Genomic DNA, 18,517 nt, shown 5'->3' with positions numbered 1-18,517 from the left:
GCATCAGTTCAAATAAACCAGACCCTGATTCAAAATAATGTTATGCAGAAATGTACAAAATATCCAGTTGAATTTGAAGCCTGGTTATACCGTAGGCATAGTGTAAGGCCAGTACATGAGTACTGTGGAGATTTGTTTGGGTATGTGTTATTCAGCTACTGGGTTATTCAGTGTGAGTTCTGCGTTAACCAAGTTTCTGAACAACTACAGATCTCCACAGTGTGGGTTATTCAGCTACTATACTGGCACCACCCAATCACAGGATATGTGAAAACATTTTGGTACAATCTTGGTTAGCCCAGAATTAATATCTTGCATAATTTGGTCAGATACATAGTCTGTCCACAAGAGAATCATGTGGGTACAATGTTGTTGGAAATTGAATTGAAGTACTAAAGTCTCTTTCAACAGAGTTGCACACAAGATTCAAGTACCGGTGTGTGTATGTGCGCAATGACTTTCATTAATTGTCAACATTTTTAATATATATTTTTTTACAAAATATAACAATTATAATTACAAACCAATATAAACAGAAGCAGTATGATATAAATGCTGAAAAATAAACAAAAGGCAGTGTTTCTACTCCCCTTCCTGTCCCGATAGTCAACGTCCAGAACCTCCTGTAAACGGTTGAACAAAAACAAACCGATCTAGAACAGCTAAGGTCAGAGCAGGGAGTAGAGGGAAAACCCCACCTATAAAAATAGAAAATGGGGAATAAATAAAGAAATTGAGTTTTCCTGCCATCGGGACAGAGAGCACAGGGGACAGATTCTCTCCCCCTGAGCAGGGGGAACGAAGCAGGCAGGCTCTCTTCAGACTAGGCGATAGCCAAGGTCCTCTAGTGGCAGAATACAGTACAGCATCAGTGAAACCTGGGGTCTGTTCAGGAGGGTGCAACGGTACGGAATAAGCAAGCGCGTTAGTTCTGTATATCACATTCTCCATCTGCAACGTTCATAAGGTTTCACCCTTCTGAACACACCCCTTATGGGTCTTTGTACTTCAATGCCGTTGGGCTTTTTCCACAAGGTCGGATGGGTGGTTCAGGGCAATATTCAAACCTTAAATCACACAAAAACTGGAGTTGAGGTACAGGGAAGAAGCCAGAGGCTACAGTACCTGTGTATTCAGTGACTTACATACAGTAGCATGTACAATAATGCGCAAAACACAGGCTAATGTGCCTACCGTGGTTGTCAGGCAATTGTGGGAGTTTGGTACTGTACAAGACCTTCAAATGTCAACATAAACTGGAAAGAGAGAACACAAGGACTCCCATCACAAACTCAGGTTCCTTATTGCAAACCTGCCAATGAATACCTGAACTGGGAACAAAGACCAATAAAATAAAAACATTGTGACAATCTCAAAAGCAGTTTCATGGTATTCCTATACAGATCTTTCCTCTTAAACGTACTGTATACAACAACTTCAGTTTCAGTTGTAGATGTTCAAGAGAGGTGGAAGCTCTCACAGTGAACCAGGGAGGCAGATCCTACCTAAGAGGTCCACAGTCAGATTGGTGATGTCATACAAGTGCAGACTGAACCCTGCTTCTAAAAACAGCCTTATCAGAACTGATAGAGAATGAGAACATCTCGTGGACATCTGCTATAATACAGCATGATGGATTCCAGGTCATGCGGTCTGTCTGCTGCTCACTGTTCCCAGTAAAAGTTAGGAAACCAGTGAGGGAGGTTAAATCACAGTCTCTAGTTCTGCTCTGAATGAGGCCACTGCAACAAACATCAGGCTAACTGTTTTGGCCTTGGAGCCATCAACGAGCCCACCAGCTTTTCCAGTCCCAACATTATATCTAAGAATTCTCTAAGAACGTCTCCGTAGAACTACTGCCCTTCCAGAATAGACAGGTAGGTAAGCCATTGTGCTTGTGAGCAGTGGGAGTCCCCTAGTAAACACTGATACAGGTAGGCCTATCTCCCGGGCAAAAAGACAGTTTCTCTCCTGGGGAGCTTCACACCATCACATGGGTGAGCTCTGGTCCAAGTTAGCTTCAACTGGCAGTACTTAGAAGTACAAACAACCCAGGCATTATTGGAATGTTCTCCAGGGTAAAGACACCCTTCTTCCTCCCCTCACTTGGTGAGAGAGCCGGAGTGCTGGACGGGAGGGGGGCACAGGGCCGAGGGACACAGGTAACTGCTGATGGCCCCAAAGTCAGAAGTGACGGAGGAGGATGGGGCAATGGCAGGCAAGGGCGGGGGCTGGGGGACGGAGGGCAGGGAGAAGTCCACCTTCAGCCTCTGAGAGGCCCCACCCTCTGGCCCCATGGACAGGCCGTCTGGAAGGAAGGGCCCCAGCTGCAGCTGGTAGAAGCCAGAACCCAGGAGATGAGGCTCTGCTGGGGAGGATGTGGGGCTGCCGCTGGGCCGGGGGGAGGGGTGGAGCTGGGCATGGGGAGAGGTGGGACAGCGGACCGGGCTAGGACAGTTCAGAGAGGGCTCCTGCTGCAGGTCCTTCAGAGAGGGGAGTGGAGATAAGTGGCTGAACAGCTGCTCCCTCTGTGGGCTTGGACTGGGACAAGGAGCACCACACAGCTCCAACACCTCCATCTGCAATTCATCATCTAGACAAGGAGAGAAGAATTACAAAGAGGGACTTGAACAAGCACTACCTCAACGGTAACTGACCGAGTCATCACTGGCATTGACATTGGGCAGTGGTTCCCTTTTTTTTCTCCTTAATGTTACAATCAGCTCTACACAAAATCTTAGTTTCAGACAAGGTACAATTTAACAAGGCAGGTAAACATGGTAAGATAATTAGAACATAATTATAAAAATAATGTAAATAAACTACTCATCAATCATTTTTGGTTACAATTCAGAAAGTATTGAGAGGAAGCCAATACAACATTTCTAAAATGCTAAGCCTCCAAAAAAATAATTTTCATGAGCCCTGAGATTTGATTATGGTTTATGATTTTATATTTCATACCATACCATAATACCATAACTTCCTGGCCTGAGAATCATAATGCCCTCAAAAGTATTTTGGAAAAGACACTCTAGTTCTGACCACATGAAACTTGACCTCATGAAAACCTGACCTCATATCAGGCACTCCAGTGGGGTTAGTATAAGCTAGGTAGGGTTAGTGAAGCTTGTCCCCAGAACTCCCTCACTCCATCCCTCTATCTGTCTGTCTTTACCTGGTGGCCCTGCCTGGTTAGAGTCTTTGCCTGGTGGCCCTCTCTGGTTAGAGTCTTTACCTGGTGGCCCTGCCTGATTAGAATCTTTACCTGGTGGCCCTGTCTGGTTAGAGTCTTTACCTGGTGGCCCTGCCTGATTAGAATCTTTACCTGGTGGCCCTGCCTGGTTAGAGTCTTTACCTGGTGGCCCTGCCTGGTTAGAATCTTTACCTGGTGGCCCTGCCTGGTTAGAATCTTTACCTGGTGGCCCTGTCTGGTTAGAGTCTTTACCTGGTGGCCCTGTCTGGTTAGAATCTTTACCTGGTGGCCCTGTCTGGTTAGAGTCTTTACCTGGTGGCCCTGTCTGGTTAGAATCTTTACCTGGTGGCCCTGCCTGGTTAGAATCTTTACCTGGTGGCCCTGCCTGGTTAGAGTCTTTACCTGGTGGCCCTGTCTGGTTAGAATCTTTACCTGGTGGCCCTGTCTGGTTAGAGTCTTTACCTGGTGGCCCTGTCTGGTTAGAATCTTTACCTGGTGGCCCTGCCTGGTTAGAGTCTTTACCTGGTGGCCCTGCCTGGTTAGAGTCTTTACCTGGTGGCCCTGCCTGATTAGAATCTTTACCTGGTGGCCCTGTCTGGTTAGAGTCTTTACCTGGTGGCCCTGCCTGATTAGAATCTTTACCTGGTGGCCCTGCCTGGTTAGAGTCTTTACCTGGTGGCCCTGCCTGGTTAGAATCTTTACCTGGTGGCCCTGCCTGGTTAGAATCTTTACCTGGTGGCCCTGTCTGGTTAGAGTCTTTACCTGGTGGCCCTGTCTGGTTAGAATCTTTACCTGGTGGCCCTGTCCGGTTAGTCTTTACCTGGTGGCCCTGTCTGGTTAGAGTCTTTACCTGGTGGCCCTGTCTGGTTAGAGTCTTTACCTGGTGGCCCTGTCTGGTTAGTCTTTACCTGGTGGCCCTGTCTGGTTAGAGTCTTTACCTGGTGGCTCTGTCTGGTTAGAGTCTTTACCTGGTGGCCGTGTCTGGTTAGAATCTTTACCTGGTGGCCCTGCCTGGTTAGTCTTCACCTGGTGGCCCTGCCTGGTTAGTCTTTACCTGGTGGCCCTGTCTGGTTAGAGTCTTTACCTGGTGGCCGTGTCTGGTTAGAATCTTTACCTGGTGGCCCTGCCTGGTTAGTCTTCACCTGGTGGCCCTGCCTGGTTAGTCTTTACCTGGTGGCTCTGTCTGGTTAGAGTCTTTACCTGGTGGCCGTGTCTGGTTAGAATCTTTACCTGGTGGCCCTGCCTGGTTAGTCTTCACCTGGTGGCCCTGCCTGGTTAGTCTTTACCTGGTGGCCCTGTCTGGTTAGAGTCTTTACCTGGTGGCCCTGTCCGGTTAGTCTTTACCTGGTGGCCCTGTCTGGTTAGAGTCTTTACCTGGTGGCCCTGTCTGGTTAGAGTCTTTACCTGGTGGCCCTGTCTGGTTAGTCTTTACCTGGTGGCCCTGTCTGGTTAGAGTCTTTACCTGGTGGCTCTGTCTGGTTAGAGTCTTTACCTGGTGGCCGTGTCTGGTTAGAATCTTTACCTGGTGGCCCTGCCTGGTTAGTCTTCACCTGGTGGCCCTGCCTGGTTAGTCTTTACCTGGTGGCCCTGTCTGGTTAGAGTCTTTACCTGGTGGCCGTGTCTGGTTAGAATCTTTACCTGGTGGCCCTGCCTGGTTAGTCTTCACCTGGTGGCCCTGCCTGGTTAGTCTTTACCTGGTGGCTCTGTCTGGTTAGAGTCTTTACCTGGTGGCCGTGTCTGGTTAGAATCTTTACCTGGTGGCCCTGCCTGGTTAGTCTTCACCTGGTGGCCCTGCCTGGTTAGTCTTTACCTGGTGGCCCTGTCTGGTTAGAGTCTTTACCTGGTGGCCCTGTCTGGTTAGAATCTTTACCTGGTGGCCCTGCCTGATTAGAGTGGCCTGTGTGTAGTGAGCTCAGGGCTTTAAGAGAAAGCGGGGCGTTCGTCTGCGACGGGGTCGGCCCTCCTCCTCTGCACCGCCATGTCAACACACAGGTAGAAACACCACAGACAAACACACACAAAGCAATGGGAAAACAGACACATAAAACAATACATAAAAATGCTTTAAATCATATGTTAATAAACACAACCAATCAAACAGACAAATAATATAATAAAGAAAATAAATAATAAGACTCATGTAATAAGACAGAGACAGGTGGATATGGGGTGATTTGGCATGACATATCTCTGAAATGGTACAGCTTGTGGGTGGATTCCTGCGACTTCAGAGGCAAGGGCATACAACTATTATGTTACTATTATGGTTCTAGCTAACTCTTATGACCTCAGTCCTTCAAACAAGCTGTAGTGTTTGTGGTCTGTCGGTCTCAGTAAAATTATCTGGGGCGGGAATCAGGGCCAGGGCTGAGGTATAGGACTGGGGCTGGGACTAAGGCTGGGGCTAAGGCTGGGACTAAGGCTAGGGACCAGGGGTTACCTTGCTTGTCCAGGTCCGTGACTGGTGGGGGTGAGTGGGGCTCAATCTGGGAACACCCCTCCATCTCCCCAACCTCTCCATCCTGCTCTCCATCCTCCCTGGAAGACAACACAGTAGGAAACTTGTGTAAACAGTCCCAACTGCACATGAACTTCTCCAAGAACATTCATTTCCGTTTTGAGTTTCAGCTAAACATAATACAAATCGCTGGTCTGAAAACAATGACAATTGGGAGGTTATATTGTTTACTTGTCTCTACACCTGTTGTTTACATGCAGCTTTCCTGTTCTGATAAAGATGATCCTGTCACATTCCCATCATGGTAAAGATATGTCTGCTGTGTCCACATTTCCTTTTCCTACACCATATTTAAATAATATATTCTGAGAACAATGTCATGCCAAGGAGAAGATCATAACAACCAACATGATGGGGGCATGTGCTAATTTAGCCGGCATTTAAATGCAGCTTGAGTGTCAAGTCTAGAAAGCAGGGATACAAACTGGTGAGGGCCCAAAAAGGTGACACTTTTTCGAACTGAAACATGCAAAAAATCCCTGCCAGGGGGAAATGCAGGTTTTAACTAAGTAAACAAAGAATATGATCTACATGATCCGTCTCTGTGTGTAAAATAAAAAGTAGTTAATGTGAACCTAACTCACAGTTAATAAAATGTAAAGGAAGCGTTCCAATGATATGTGTTGCCTAGACTTTACTGCAAATGACACTCAAGTCTTAAGAAAAAAAACAACAACTATTATTGCAGTTAGCCATGACAGCCTTTATAATAGAATGATTGTGACCACACACATCTAAATATTGCACTAGGGGGAAAAAACATCTTAAAAAAAACCTCTTGATACAGGGCTCATATGTGAAACTATTCTAACTGAACATTTTCTTTCACAGTGACACTGACTCCGAAAGGGAGCCCCCAGTGCCAAGGTGTCCATCCGCCACTGAAGCTGGTTCATCCAGCTCCTGCCACAAGTGGTGTTCATCTGCCCAAATGTATTTCTGCAGGCATGGATGTGCTATGGCACCTGGCATCAGCAGCATAATATTGTGTAGAGGGCTGAGGGTCTTCCAAATATTGAAATTGTTATTTTGTAAATGTGTATATATATTTCTTCATGTTTGTTCTCCATTTTTTTTTGGGGGGGGGGGGGGGGGGTGTTAGAATACCATTTTGGTATTTTGTATATAGTTATTCCATTCAAGATGTATAACTTCACCAATTTGGCCACTTGGGTACATTTGGGCTGCTTGTGTGGGACACCTGGGTGACTTCATGATAAATGTCATGTAGCACACTCATTTTGGAAGTTATCATTCTGAAACTGTCCCCATCATCCTATCTGAATGTTTGTTTTATCTTGTTAATTTTAAAGATGATGATACAACAATAAAAAGAAAAAACTTATGTTTTTTTCATTGTATTATCTAAACCAGATCTATTGTGTTATATTCTCCTACATTCAATTCACATTTACACAAACTTCAGAGTGTTTTCTTTCAAATGGTACCAAGAATATGCATATCCTTGGTCCTGTGCCTGAGCTCCAGGCAGTTAGATTTGGGTATGTCTTCAGGCAGAAATTGAAACAAGTTAAGAGGTTAAGTAGAAATAGAATGAAACAAACAGGCATTCTATTTTTGCTCTATTCTAGTGGTCACTATAGTAGACATCGATCAAGTGCATAAGGCTACATGTGTGCAAAAATAAAGTTCACTGAGTAAAAAATGTAATAATCCCCCGTCACTCACACACAAGTGTTACTGTCAAGTTCAACACAACAAAAGCAATATATTTGGGCTACACTGCACATTATTACATTGTACACTTTCTGCCTGTGAACATCGGTTCTACAATGTGCCAGCAGAGCATGATAGATACCCTTTGTTGGCATAATTGATCTCTTTCAGCCAGAGAGTAGACCTGGCATACCCCTTTTTATCCACTGTATTGAACAAATGATAAAGAGGGAAGTGTGTGGTGTTCCTTTCACCTCTATAGTGGCATCCAGTTTAAGCCAGGCCCAGCTCCACTTAACTGTTTAACAAGCAACACCTCATTTTCCCCTAATTCTCTCATTCTGAAAATTAACCACATAACTTACTGTAGAGGGAAAAGATTACTTCACAGATAGTAGTTAGTTTGTTAGCTAGTTAACGTTAACATTTCACACAGATTGCCAGGGTCCAGTAAGTAACTAACGCGTTATAACTTGAGGAACGGCAAGGAGTCGTATAACGTTAACGTTAACAGTTATTACTATAGCGAATTGGTTAGGTTACTAACGCTAGCTCATCTGATGTTGTAACATTAGCTGTCTGACTTTTTTAGCCAGCTAATTTTCACACCATAAACTCAATTATTTGATCTAATGTTGGCTAATGTTGCTCAACATTTCTCTGGAAAGCTATAACGGATCATTCGATCCAGCTAGCAAAATACTTAACAATGCTAACAATACTTGTTCCACCACACTTTCTCGCTCACCTCAAACTTTCCAAATGACAGTTTCCGGTTAGAGCTCATGAAGTAGGCTTCTCACCTACCTCTTCGTTATAGTTCAGGGGACCCACCGCTGTAAATGAACAGTCAAACTGCCTTCCACGCCTCTTTCCAGAGCGCACGCTGACGCTGCAACTAGCACATTGGTCGTATGTTCTCTCTTCGGTCGCGTCCTGCATTCGGTTGTTATGTGAACGCCTCGGATACAGCCAGTACTGCTCCAAACACTCATCACTCGTTCTCATACAGCCAGTAGTCATCCAAAGCCCACCCCACCCCTCGCCCAAACTTTCCTCGATGGATCTACACGAATCACGTAGGTCACCTATTTTGGATTCGAAACAGAGAATTCTGCTGAAAGGTGACTAGTTTGCATCCCTGAGAAAGGGTCATTGAGATAGACCGTCTCATATCTGCAGTGCTACTTACATGTTCCCTGACTGCAGACTGTACTTCTTGCGACCCAGCTTGGTGGTCTGCTGGGTAAAGTACTCATGGCGGTCCGACTTCTTCCACATGTAGTAATACTCCACACACTCCCCCACCGACCGTGTGCGTACCTGACATGTAAACACAGTGTGCTTTACTGTTTGCTGCAGTATGGAGATCAGTGAGTTTCCTGTCTGATCAATGCAGACAAGCAGGTTTGTACAGGTGCGCCTGTACATGTTATGATGAAGCAGCTGTCAACATTTGCATTTAAGGGGTAATGTATGATACCAGTCAATGTCATGACTGAAAAACAGAGAATTCCAGCTTTGTAGCAAATCAGGTTCTCCCCAAACCTGACAATGGAAGTTTTGGTTCCTGCTCACCTTATTGGCCTGAATGAGGTGGAAGTTCTTCCCATGAACTCGATAGCCATGTTCAAAGTTTCGACACTCTTCCTCGCTCCAGGCACACAGCTCCTCTACACAGAAGACAACAGCAGTTAGGTGGGAATATACCCTAAAAACAGACTTGAATTATGTGTAACTCATACTACAGCCCTATTACAGTAACTCACCATGTCAAGATGATAACTGTAAATCCATTCACCCCATAAGCACCACAAAGTTTGAATGCAATGATTTCCATTATCTATATTATAATACTGCAAGACAATGAATCATTTGTCAGCCTACACTGGAGCGGGCACAATTGGCTACATTTTCACCTACACTCCCAGCTTGGATGTGCACAACTGGAAATGCAGGATCAAAAACATTTAATAGCCTTAGTCAAGATGGCAGACCATTGCCCATATTCAAAAAGGGTTTCAGGGTAGGACTGCTGATACGAATAAGATATAAGACTCTTGTGAGCCCCGAGGTTTAGCCTAAATATTTGACCTAGGCCATTATATAGAATGAGTGTGTTTTCAAGTTGTTGGTAACATGGGTTCATGTTAGGTCTATTAAATAATTGCATTTCCAAGGGAAAGCAGAGGAAGTTCCAAAGATAGCAAAGAAGATCCATGATCCCACAAGAAATTTGGGACATCTTTTTTAAATGCTCTGAAATTGAAAATACTAGTAGCATCCAGAGACTGAACAGCTGGAGAGCATTAACAACACATTTTTGATTTACAGGGGTGGTTATTGAGTTGAAGGATCTTAATTCAACTCAATACAATTTTGTTTTTGGGGATCAACCACCACCACCCCACCCACCACCCCTGGTGGTTAGTACCTCAACGGCAACATTGTATTGAGTTGAATTAATCATTCGCTTCCACTAGTGAGTTATTATTGATATTATTGATTGATAAGTTTATAGAGTTGTTGTTACTAGTAAGGTATTGCAAGAAGATGCCAGTGCATACTAGACAGCAGTAGTAAATGTGTAGTGAAAGGTCTTACCGCTGAATACTTTCACATTAAAGCGCAGTCTTCTCAGTGCCTCCTCTGCATTGAAGCTGCATTTCACCAGCTCATACAGAGCCTGAGGGAAAGAGAAACAAAGGGAAACAGTTGTGACTGAAATCTGTGACGTCGACCACAATGTGAACTCTGTAGAAGTTACTCAACATTCAAACAAAGTTAATTGGCCAACAAATGTATACTGGACAAAAATATAAACGCAACAATGTAAAGTGTTGGTCCCATGTCTCATGAGCTAAAATAAAAGATCACAGAAATGTTTCATACAGACAAAAAGCTTATTTCTCCAAAATGTTGTGCTCAAATTGGTTTTACATCCCTGTTAAGTGAGCATTTCTCCTTTGCCAAGATATGCCACACCTGTCAGGTGGATGGATTATCAAGAAGCTGATTAAACAGCATGATCATTACACAGGTGCACCTTGTCCTGAAGACAATAAAAAGCCACTCTAAAATTAGCAGTTTTGTCACACAACACAATGCCACAGATGTTTAAGGATTTGAGGGAGTGTGCAATTGGCATGCTGACTGCAGGTATGTCCACCAGAGCTGTTGCCAGAGAATGTAATGTTAATTTCTCTACCATAAGCCGCCTTCAATGTTGTTTTAGAGAATTTGTCAGTGCGTCCAACCTGCCTCACAACCACAAAGCACATGTAAACACGCCAGCCCAGGACCTCCACATCCGGCTTTTTCACCTGCGGGATCATTCGAGACCAGCCACCCAGACAGCTGATGAAACTTAGCAGTATTCTGTCTGTAATAAAGGCTGGGAGGGAAATATTATTCTGATTGGCTGGGCCTGGGAGGGCATAGGCCCACCCACTTGGGAGCCAGGCTCACCCGTGTCAGCGCCCCTATTTCAATTGACTGACTTCCTTATGAACTGTAACTCAGTAAAATCATTGAAATTCTTGCATGTTGCGTTCATATTTTTGTTCAGTATAGCTCTAGCCCCACTAAGTCCCACTCTGTTCCTGCTTTAGTCCCCAACCCGCTACAGTACCTGATCATTGTCTTTGATTATTTCCCCAGTGATAAGGGTGTCTTTAGTGCCCTCCTGGCCTCCCCATCTCTGGGCACTCAGTAAGAACTCCTCTACAGCATGGCCTGACAGCATGTCTGGGGTCCACAGGAGCTGGTCCTCATTCTCATAGACTGGGAGCAGGAGATGGAGAGACACAGGTATAAGGATGTTTGTGAGATGGAGGCGAATCAAAAAGTGTCAACACACTAATCCAAAATAAGCACTGATTCTGAAAGGGGAAATTTGGGGTTACCTCTCTCCTGGTCTGAGTATAGGCTGAGAGTAGGGATTTTGGCTTGGTACATTGAGCCCACCATGATGTCCTGGTAAAATAACAACCACAGTTTCAGTCACACAGAAAACAGGTTTTTATATTTACCTAAAGAGTAATTGTAGGGGATTTGAGCACTGTTCAGTAGTTCCCAGTGTCTCACCTTGCGTCCATCATTGGAGGGAATGGAGGTGTCGTCATCATTGTCTGAGTCTTCTTCTGAGGTGCTGACTAAGGTGCCTTTGTCTCCACTTGCTAGGGAATGGGCTGGAGAATAAAAATGGGAACATTTGTTACACCACTATATAGTGGTGGAAAAAGTACACAAATGTCATACTTGAGTAAAAGTAAATACACCTTAATAGAAAATGATTCAAGTAAAAGTGAGTCACAGTGAAATACTACTTGAGTAAAAGTCTAAAAGTATTTGGTTTAAAACATACTTAAGTACCAAAAGTAAAAGTATAAATCACTTCAAATTCATTATATTAAGCAAACCAGGCAGCACCATTTTCTTGTGTTTTTAATGTTCTGATAGCCAGGGGCACACTGCAACATAATTTACAAACAAAGCATGTGTGTTTAGTGAGTCAGACAGATCAGAGGCAGTAGGGATGACCAGGGATGTTATCTTGATAAATGTATGAATTGAACCATTTTCCTCACATGCTAATCATTCAAAATGTGACAAGTACTCTTGGGTGTCAGGAAAAAAGTACATTATTTTATTTAGGAATGTAGTGAAGTAAAAGTTAAAGTAGTCAAAAATATAAATAGTAAAGTAACGTACAGATACCCCAAAAACTTAAGTAGTACTTTAAAGTATTTTTACTTGAATACTTTACACCACTGCCAATATGTAGCATTCTCATAATACTACCCAATAACACCTTCCCGGTACAACAAATCAGTCTTGCCATAAAAGAGCACTCGGACCATTTAAAAAATATATTGATGTGATATGACAGGAAGGGGATTCTCCTGAGTGGTGGGCTGGGTGGGTGGAGGTCTGTTAATGGAAAGTGGTAGCTGTGCTGGGAAGGGAGGAAGTGTGTCATACCCATTATATAGTATGATACTGTATAGGACATCAGTGGTTGTACCTCTTAGGTGGCGGCGGAGGAGGTCGGAGGCATGGGAGGTGACAGAGGGAGTGAGGTCATCAGCTGATGACTCCTCTTCATCTTCTCCTGAGAACAGATCCTTAGCTATCTGGTCCTGGAAGAATGGAACAGTCCATTACTGTCTCAATGGAACAGTCCACTACCTTCTCTCAGGATCACACACAGTAAAGTAAATGGCATTTATGATATATGAAAGTGACTCTGTAATTGTCATGTTTTCTGAGTGTTTATAGATAAGATTGCTTCTTGATGGCCTGTCTTAACTAATTTCTTTACGGACCAAGTCATAATTATCCATGAATCCATGAAAGAATCAATAGACATCATGTCAATGCCAAAACATGTATCATGCAATGCTTTTGAATGCAGGAGTACACAGCTCCACGACAATTACAGTGTACTCTATGCTGGTTTTCCACCTTGCCTTTTAACTATTGATTGACTTCTGCCTGGAAAACCAGGTAGGTGCACCAATTACCAATTAATCAATGAAGTACTAAGAAGAAACAAAAACTGTCTGGACTGTGGAATTCGAGGGTCTCAGCACCCTTGATCTGATGCTTTTCTGGCTGTGTTTTCAGTTATCTGTCTCAGCTATGTCTAGGTATACCCAGGTCTCACCTTGTCCAGTGTCATGTCAGGCAGACTGGCTGACAGCTCATTGGGCTCCCTGTCCTGCTGTAGGAGGGGGTCAGACACCTCGTAGCCATACAGCGCCAGCAGCTCCTCCAGGGGCATCTCACTGCCCTACACAGAGAGAAAGGGGGACAGAGAGAGAGAGAGTGATCGCTCTGGGTCAATGTGGGATTGGGCAATATAATTTGGAATTATTAAATAATTGATCATCTATTACATAGAATAATGTTATTCCCTACTGGTCTGGAGGGGTGCAGTGTGGTCAAGCTTTTGAACCTAGTTGGTTTAGCCACGGAAAAATACAGGAACCTTCCCGCTAGCCATGATTGACTGAGGTAATACCTGGGCTGGACATGCCTAGATATGAGTTCGGATTGGTACCTAAAGTTGTATTACAAAAGTAGTTTGAAATATTTTGGCAAAGTTTACAGGTAACTTTTGAGATATTTTGTAGTCATGTTGTGCAAGTTGGAACCGGTGTTTTTCTGGATCAAACGTGCCAAATAAATTGACATTTGTGATGTTTATAGGACATATTGGAGTGCCAACAAAAGAAGCTCATCAAAGGTAAGGCATGAATTATATTTTTTGTTTCTGCGTTTTGTGTCACGCCTGAAGGGGTGAAATATGCTTCTCTCTCTTTGTTTACTGGGGTGCTATCATCAGATAGTAGCATCTTTTGCTTTCGCCGAAAAGCCTTTTTGAAATCTGACATGTTGGCTGGATTCACAACAAGTGTAGCTTTAATTTGCTATCTTGCATGTGTGATTTAATGAAAGTGTGATTTTTATAGTAATTTATTAGAATTTGGCATTTTCCCTGGCTTTTGGCCAGGTGGGACGCTAGCATCCCACATTTCCCAGGGAGGTTAACATACACCAGTTATGCTATTTTGGACTACCAGGCTACTGATGTCATGCAGCCTGTCGTTTTTGTGTTTATACTTTTTCACAAAGACAAGTTTAATGTCGGACGACAATAGAATGTTCATGATGACCCTGCGACAACTGGATACAGACATGTCAATAGACGTAATATAAACCAGCCGTCTTGAAATCTTTGGTTGTTTAGTACACTACCGTCGTACTCACTCTGTTTAGCATATGGCCTCACGTGAATCCTTAAAGAGATGGTTTGGGCTAAGGCTTAAGAGGGTGTGAACAATGCTGAATGGGTGTAGACAATGCAGGGCTCTCCAGTAGGTGTACCAAAACATTCAAGGGCCATTTTCTCAAAAGTGTGGTTACAAGTTTATCAACTTTCAAAGCAGAATTACTTTCCCATTGTTCCTCGACTGTAGTGTATGATATATCATTTTCTAGCTCTGAGTCTTTACTTTTATCCAATGTAAAAAATTAAAAATAAATTCAAATGTTGCTACTTAAGACCAAATCAAGCCGGTTGGTCACATAGGTTATTTTATTTTTTATTATATAGGCCTACATCATAATCATATTGCAGGACATGTCTCTCCTTTTCTGACATGACTGGTTTATTCCCACTAAACAACAAATATTAGCCATGGATGCTCAAAAGTAAATAGACTGGTAGCCTATTTAAAGTATTTGAAAGTATGTGTAGGCTACAGCATTGTTGTGAGAAAGAAGCACAACATAGCCCATTTAATCTCTGAGCCTACACCAAGGAAACAAAATCATCTATTGATCGGCAAAATATTGAACAATTTGTATTTTGCATAGAAGTGTGGGCTGTAGCATTTACTTTTAAATTGTTTGAAAGGACAATCAATCTTGTAGAATGCGTGGCCAGTGTTTGGCACTCACTATAGGCGGCATGCGTTTTTAGTTTGAAAATAATCACTGCAAAAGATTAAAACATTTTGCCCACTTCTCTACAGAAATGTAATAACATTTTCCATTGCGCTTTCTTTTATCATGGCCCAATTCCAACATCTTCAAATCATACAACAAATGAGGGTGCTTTTGTTACCATAAAAGGTGAATGGAGGTTGTTTTCCAGGCGGGTTTGTAAATATAGTTTGGCTCTGATTTATCAATGAAAATATGCATATATGTTGCATGCGACAGTTTGATCAGTTTGTTGTACATGCATCAGAATGTACAGTAGTAAGAATGTTATACACAGTTGATAAATGAAGCCCCGTATGCCAGAGGAGCTGTACTCACAGTGTGGGGGCGTGCTGCCATCTTCATTGGGCGGCACCTAGGCTCTTCTCCAGTTCCACTAGGGCCCTGGACTCCTCCTCCGCCCCCTCATAGCCCTGCCTCAGGATCTCCACTAGGCTGCGTCTGTGATCTCCAGAGCCCATCGAACCAGCTAACACACACACACACACACACACACACACACACACACACACACACATACATACACACACACACACACACACACCATCGTGGAGGATCAAGAGGTGCCTGTTCATCCCATTATAGATCAGCTGACCCTTGGCTTCTTCTGAACCACCCTTTTTCAACTGAAATTGAGAGCTGATGACTGGTTCTACAGTGGACAGCTGGACACACCCACAGACTGAGGAGCAACAGTACAGGTATAATGCCCACAGATATTATGCTTTCTTACTTGTTGAAGCATGTATAAGTCTTTTTCATGTCTTATTATAATGGTATGTCTTAATGTAGCAAATTGTCAATTGTCAACTCGAAATTACTTTTATTTAGTCAGGATCATTATGAGATGATAATAAGACATAAGACCTGTCATACTTGCTTACGACAAGTCCTCAAATGCATTATAGAGCTATAATAAAGCAATAAGGCCCGAGGGGGTGTGGTGTATTGTCTATATACCACGGCTAAGGGCTGTTCTTATGCACAACACAACGCAGAGTTTGGCCATATATCACAAACCCCTGACGTGACTTATTGCTATTATAAATTGGTTACCAATGTAATTAGAGCAGTAAAAATAAATGTTGTATACCACGGCTGTCAGCCAAATCTGCATTCAGGGCTCTAACAACCCAGTTTATAATTAAGCAATAAGGCATGTGGGGGGTATATGGCCAATATACCACGGCTAAGGGCTGTTCTTATGCACAAAGCATCGCGGAGTGCCTGGACACATATTGGCTATATACCAAATACCCCCAAGGTGCCTTAATGCTATTCTAAACTGGTTACCAACGTAATTAGAGCAGTAAAAATACATGCTTGGTCATACCTGTGGTATATGGTCTGATATACCATGGTTGTCAGCCAATCAGCATTCAGGGCTCAACTAATAATGCATAGGCCCAACTGTCATATTAAGTAAAGTGTTACCAGTCTTTCTACTTGCCTTACAGCCACTCATGAATTAAAGAATGGTCAAAGTTTATCCAACAGTGGAAACTAATGGTATTACAAAAATGTAACTGTTTGGGCAAAAAGACAAGCCATGAAGATAGGACAAGTTGACCTATGACAGTGGTTCTCAAACATCTCCTGGGAGACCCCCAGACATTCCACTATTTTTTTTGATCTATTCCAAAGCTAGCACACCTGATTCAACTTGTCAACTAATCAGCAAGGCTTTGAGTTGGTCAATCAGGTGAGCTAGTTCAGGGCTACAACAACTTTTAAGAGTTACTTTTGACCTTAAGTAAATAGAGCAGTGGTCTACTTAAAACTCTTGGTCGGATACTTTCACAAACAATACATTAGTGACAGCCTGGTAGCCCTACGTTTACAGCCACTTTGTAAAGCTTGGTCCACTCCACTTTAGGACGCGTTGACCAGGGCCAGGGCGCTTTCCTGTAACTTGGTGCTGAACGTTCCTTCCTCTGACACACGAATGACCCGAGAGAGGAAATAGTTCTAGAGGTTGCGTTTTCACCCGAAAAGATACCCAAGAAAGTATCTGAAATAAGTCGGACTTCTCTCAAAGTTTGTAGTCAAAATGCCTTGCTATAACGGAGCACACCTGGACCACTTCTTCAGCACCACCGTCTAGCCGGTCTCCCATTGTTTTCTATAGCGCACGATCTGGCAAATTGGGAATGGCTTTTTAACGCGAAGAACGCGGAGAGGCGAGACGGACAAAATACCCCCATTTTACTTCGTTAGTTATCAACCCATGGCTAGCTAACTCACAACCCTGCGTAACCCGTTGATACGATTGCCAACATCGATATCTGCCGTCTAGGATAACAGAGGCTCTCAAATGCGGAGCTGTTTCAAAATCATTAGTCCTCATGTTCCTCCCCAAGCCTTTTTGCTCACTTACCTCCGCCATTCCGTTTCTGCGCAGGCTGAGGAATGCCCGGATGTTGTAGAGCTATGGCTCTAGTCTAGCCTATGTACAGCCAGCCGCTGAGCCTCAGCAACAGCAGCCCTATTTTATTGCTGCAACATTTCAGCAACCGCGATGACAGTCAACTACATGAAAAAATAAAGAAATGAGACAGTACCCCGTGTACTATTCACACAGACGTCTGGTATTGTTACAAGCGTTCATAAACTTGACATCAGTCTTGCTGAAAATAACGAACAAAGCACAATGATTGCAGTTCAGATGTTTGTAAAGTAGTCCTTTGAAATTGATATCACATGTTTGTTCACCTATGACCCTGAATAGCCAATGTAGCCAATCTGATTATCATGGGCTATATTTTCCCAATAATTGAATTGACAGTCATCTAGTTTAGTAAAGAATTATGGTCTACCCATGTGAGAACATCATGGTCACTCTAGATAGCAGAAAAAGACAACAGACAACATAAAACTTTGTTTGACTCCCACATAAATGTTTCCTAGAGTGTGTGTGACCCAATGTTACATAGTCACTGCCTTGATCTCATTGGATGGGAGATAGATACTGTATGAAGGGAGGGGGCAGAAATGGTCAGAGCTGATAAAGGTATAAGAGGGAATATGAGGGCTTCCCCAGTCCCCAGTGCTTCCATGAGATAGAGAAAGACAAATACATGTATGTGAATGTATGACATAACAATATGACCCATTTATAAGTCCTAAATGGTGACACTACACAAACTGAGAAAGTGAAAACTGCATTGTGGTATATATAGAATGACATAGTCAACTAAATAGGATGAGCCAACAGTAACTGGATGACAAGGCTGAAAGTAGACTACTTCAAACAATAATAAATGGAAGGAGGAAGAGCCTATCACAAAGTGTCAACTAACCAGTCGGGATCTGACAGGAATCAGCAAGTCAAAAATTACCAGGCAAAACCTTTGCTACACGCCAAAATCGAGAGGCAACGTGAAGATAAATATGCTGAGGTAGACAGTGTGTTGCACATGCTCTGTAAAGGGGCAAAACTAAACAAAGAGCAATGGGGGAGAAAGGACGGGATTTCAAAGAGAAATAAAGGTGACCATGAGCATGTATTCTTGATTTGTCTCCTCTTTGTTTTCCTTCAATTCCCTTGTGTGGGCAAAATTCCAGCAGGTATGATACGAATTCAGTTGATAAGGAGGAGACAAGGTTTTTCTTCA

The 18,517-nt window shown here is 43.3% G+C and overlaps 1 protein-coding gene across 4 annotated transcripts; it reads right to left on the bottom strand.

Annotated features, from left to right (window-relative positions):
• Positions 1 to 463: 463 nt before the first annotated feature.
• On the bottom strand, positions 464 to 17,819 carry LOC110524324 (mesoderm induction early response protein 2). 4 transcript variants are annotated; one of them, XM_090235573.1, is made up of 13 exons: positions 17,281 to 17,819; positions 15,222 to 15,372; positions 13,060 to 13,185; positions 12,418 to 12,532; positions 11,478 to 11,581; positions 11,297 to 11,366; positions 11,023 to 11,174; positions 9,996 to 10,077; positions 8,970 to 9,064; positions 8,584 to 8,714; positions 5,637 to 5,734; positions 5,067 to 5,164; positions 464 to 2,593 (listed from the first exon to the last, which is right to left on the bottom strand). In XM_090235573.1, the coding sequence occupies exons 2-12, from the start codon at positions 15,246 to 15,248 to the stop codon at positions 5,109 to 5,111; spliced, it is 1,056 nt and encodes a 351-aa protein (XP_090091699.1). In that variant the 5' UTR covers positions 15,249 to 15,372; positions 17,281 to 17,819; the 3' UTR covers positions 464 to 2,593; positions 5,067 to 5,108. The 4 variants fall into 4 exon arrangements, with proteins under 4 accessions (XP_090091699.1, XP_090091700.1, XP_021459536.3 ...); XM_090235574.1 differs by having other exon boundaries at positions 16,739 to 17,298; XM_021603861.3 differs by lacking the exon at positions 5,067 to 5,164 and having other exon boundaries at positions 17,281 to 17,769.
• Between the last annotated feature and the right edge of the window lie 698 nt (positions 17,820 to 18,517).

Source organism: Oncorhynchus mykiss, chromosome 5, assembly GCF_057628025.1.
Source record: "Oncorhynchus mykiss isolate SJ-2025 chromosome 5, ASM5762802v1, whole genome shotgun sequence".
Taxonomy (NCBI): Eukaryota; Metazoa; Chordata; class Actinopteri; order Salmoniformes; family Salmonidae; genus Oncorhynchus; species Oncorhynchus mykiss.
The sequence above is the reverse complement of the archived record's forward strand: the minus strand, read 5'-3'. Positions and strand labels throughout refer to the sequence as shown.